The 3,623-nt window shown below is 46.0% G+C and overlaps 1 protein-coding gene across 1 annotated transcript in view; it reads right to left on the reverse strand.

The window, feature by feature from the left end:
- Positions 1–683: 683 nt before the first annotated feature.
- LOC119520739 (olfactory receptor 13A1-like) overlaps positions 684–3,623 on the reverse strand; it is a 14,870-nt gene continuing 11,930 nt past the window's right edge. Inside the window, 1 exon segment of the mRNA XM_037818696.1 lies at positions 684–1,616. Within this exon segment, the coding sequence (XP_037674624.1) occupies positions 684–1,616 (933 nt within the window).

Below are 3,623 nucleotides of genomic sequence, written 5' to 3' on the forward strand. Positions count from 1 at the left end.
GCTGATGAGCCTGAAATTAGTATCCCGGGGATTGCACTTCATATGACACAACAAGCTTCTATTTCTGGCTCAAAAGATGATGTAAGACTTTGATGCAAGAGGTCATTTCAGCTGGCTTTGAATGTGAACAGATTTTTGGTGTGTACTGATGGGAGGGGGATCCTGGGCAAAAGGACCACTGTGGACAAGTGCATTGGTGGGAGAAGTGCATGAATTGGTGCAGTGCATTGGTGGGGATGATGAATGGTGCCAGGTAGATCAGATATTAGTAAAGCTGGTCAACACTTTCATTTAGAGTTTAGGGTATGATGAAGGGATAGTGATATAAGGAAGACTGGATCAGGAAAGGCAGAGGGGGCAGTTTTAGGTGTCTGGCCTCTCTGAGAGGTCACCCAGAGCATGAAATTTCTCCCAGAGTTCAAAAAGAGTGCCTCTCAGGAACTAGGTGTGGTTCCATAGATCCAACATTCATTATGTGCTCACTTCAAGATATACCATGCTGGGGCCAGTGCACTACCTCCATGCAATTCTAACAAAGCCTACAACCCAGGAAAACCACAGCATTTTGGACAGCACCCATAGCTGAAGATGATTTTGCAAAAACTGTGATAGCTAGGCCTTACTTCTATAAATATGGTCTTCAGAAATTGGGCATCAGGCAACACAGGATAGATGAATTGCATTTAATGCCTAAAGAAGTGGAAGAGTTTCCCTAGGGCTGCCTTGAACTCTTTGTTCCTCAGTGTGTAGATGAGTGGGTTTAGGGTGGAGCTCACAGTTGTGCAAAGCACTGCAGCAAGTTTGCTTCTGTCAGGGCTGTAGCTGGAGGCTGGGCTGATGTAGGCACAGAACACAGCTGAGTGGTAGACAGAGACCACGATGAGGTGGGAGGAGCAGGTGGAGAAGGACTTTCACTTCCCCTCAGCTGAGAAGATGCATAGGATGCTGGCAATGATGTAGCCATAGGACAAAAGAATAAGAAGGAAGTTGATGCCTACATAGTTGGAGTTGGCCAAGATGGTCATGATGCTGTTCACACAGGTGAGACTGCAGGAGAGCAGCAGAAGTGGGGGGATCTCACAGAAGAAGTGAGTGATGACATTGGGGCCGCAGAAGGACAGCTGTGCCATCAAACCAATGTGGATGGAGGAGTTCAGGGCACCAAAGGCCCAGACAGCCACAGTCACAGCTATGAAGAGCTGCAGACTTATTTGGGTCTTATAATTCAGTGGCTTGCAGATGGCCACATAATGGTCATAGGCCGTGACTGTGAGCAGCAGCAGCTCAGAAGATAGAAACCAGATGAGGAAGAACAGCTGGGCCATGCACCCCTGGAAGGAGATGGTGTTTCCCTCCCAGGCCAGGCCTGCCAGCACCTTGGGCAGCACAGAGGAAGTGCAGATGATATCCATGGTGACCATGTTCAACAGAAAAAAGTACACGGGGCTGTGGAGGCCAGAGCTGTAGCTGATGATGGTGATGATCAGAGTGTTTCCCAGGAGGGCTATGATGTAGAGGGAGAAGAAGCAGCCAAACAGTAGCAGCCACAGTTCTGGGTGCTCTGAGAACCCTTGGAGAATAAACTCTCTTACCAGTGTCTTGTTGTACTTCCCTACCTGGCCAGGTGTGACTCAGTTCCTACTCCACATGGTCATCAGGGCTGTTCTCTCCCTTTGGAAACCCTGAAGAGGTGACATGACACTTGCTTCAGGCTCATGTTATCTTGTGTGGCTCTCCAACCAACCCTGCTCTCAGAAAAGGAAGAGATTAATTGATGAAGGCCCATTTATTTGATAAAACACAACCCAGAACTATTCTTCTCTAAAAAGCATGTAAACTTCTTTGAAATTGCATTCCTTTTCTCTTTAACAACTTTGCCACCTAGATTTGTGCTCTGGGGGACATTTGCCCTTCCTCTGAGCTTCCTCTGCAATGAAGCCAAGGAAAACATCCCTTGGGAAGGGCTGTCAGTTCCCTCCCTCTCTCTGCAGTCCCCCCAAGCACTGCCATCTGCTGACATGGCCATGGAGACATCACATCTACTTCCTGATGTCACAGTGAGAACTCCCTTCAGTGGGTCATCTCTGAGCCTCTGTGCAATGTCTGACACAACCTTGATCTCAGGCCCCTTCCTCAGGAGCTGCTATTTTCAGCTATTTTTGGGTAGGGGCTCCTCTTGCCCTCCTTTCAAGGGCAAGATTCATGATGGCTGGTCTTTGAGCATCTTTCTCACCTAGTGATCTCTTGGTCCAGCATCCCTCTCCAGTGGCTGGTTCTGTCCAACCTCTGACATTTTGCAGATCTTTCATTCCAGGTGATCCCCCTCCAGATCTCCAGAACTGTGAATCCCAAGCACTTCTGTGTCTTACCTGCCTTCATGAACTACAGGCCACTCAAATTCAAACTCACCATCACTGTCCCCTAACATGTCCCTCTTGTGCCTGTTCCCTCAGTGAACGTATCTCACCTACTGAGCCCTCAGCCATCCAATCACAGGTGCAGGCTCCTTGGGAGCAGGTCCTGCCCCTCTGGCTCATTGCCATATCTTGATCTCCTGGCCATGGTAGGCATTGAAGATACATCATTGAATAAGCAAATGATAGTGTTTTACATCTTGCTCACCTCTCATGCAACCTACCCCCAAGGCCAGCAGGTTAAATTTTCTAATCATCTGTCACAAATGTCCCTGTATCTATTGTCGTCTATTTATTAACATTAGGTTGTTTGGTATCTCCTGGATGTCCAGTTCCTTGCTCCAACACCCTCCCCATATATTCTGCACTGAAGCTAGGGTCACCATCCTGAAAGGAAACCCCAATACTGGTGTTCCCCTTCTGTAAACTGACTAATGACCCACAGTCTTCAGCTAAGTTAACTCCTGCCTGACATGGAAAGTCCTCTTGGGAGGGCCCTGGTTTCCTCTTGCAGGGTTTCTTGCTGGGAACACCTGTTCTCACACCTTAACTACTAATAGTTATCCATGAATGCACCAAGTCTGTCATTTCTATCTCCTGATCTAAGCTTCAAAGTCAATAAACACAGGGAAAATTTCTGAGTTCTCCTTTCCCACTATCATGGAAGCAGAAAAATGCTCCATATTACCTTCACTTGAAAATCTCTCAAATCCCACTCACTGGTGGTATCTCACAGCAAAGAGCCTAGCCAAGGGGATCCAGGAAATGCAGGAAATGCAGTAATTTAAAAGTGGGCCATTATTTCTACTTTTTTAGAGCACAAGGAACATTAATCAATCTAAATGTATGTTGCTCCATAAAATAGGTTTCAGTATATTTTAAAATATTGAAATCTTTCAGAATGTTTGCTGACAACAATAAATTAGAAATCAATACGTATAAGGTAACTGAAAAATCCCAGCTGTATAGACATTTAAGATAAATTTCTAAATAACACATAGATCAAAAAAGAAGTAACTAGAAAAATTAGAAAATATTTTGAATTGAATGATTGAAAAAACTACATCATGGGTTAGGGTTAGGGGTTAGGGGTTAGGGGTTAGGGGTTAGGGGTTAGGGGTTAGGGTTAGGGTTAGGGTTAGGGTTAGGGTTAGGGTTAGGGTTAGGGTTTAGGGTTTAGGGTTTAGGGTTTAGGGTTAGGTTGTGTCG

Source organism: Choloepus didactylus, chromosome 26 (genome assembly GCF_015220235.1).
Source record: "Choloepus didactylus isolate mChoDid1 chromosome 26, mChoDid1.pri, whole genome shotgun sequence".
Classification (NCBI taxonomy): domain Eukaryota; kingdom Metazoa; phylum Chordata; class Mammalia; order Pilosa; family Megalonychidae; genus Choloepus; species Choloepus didactylus.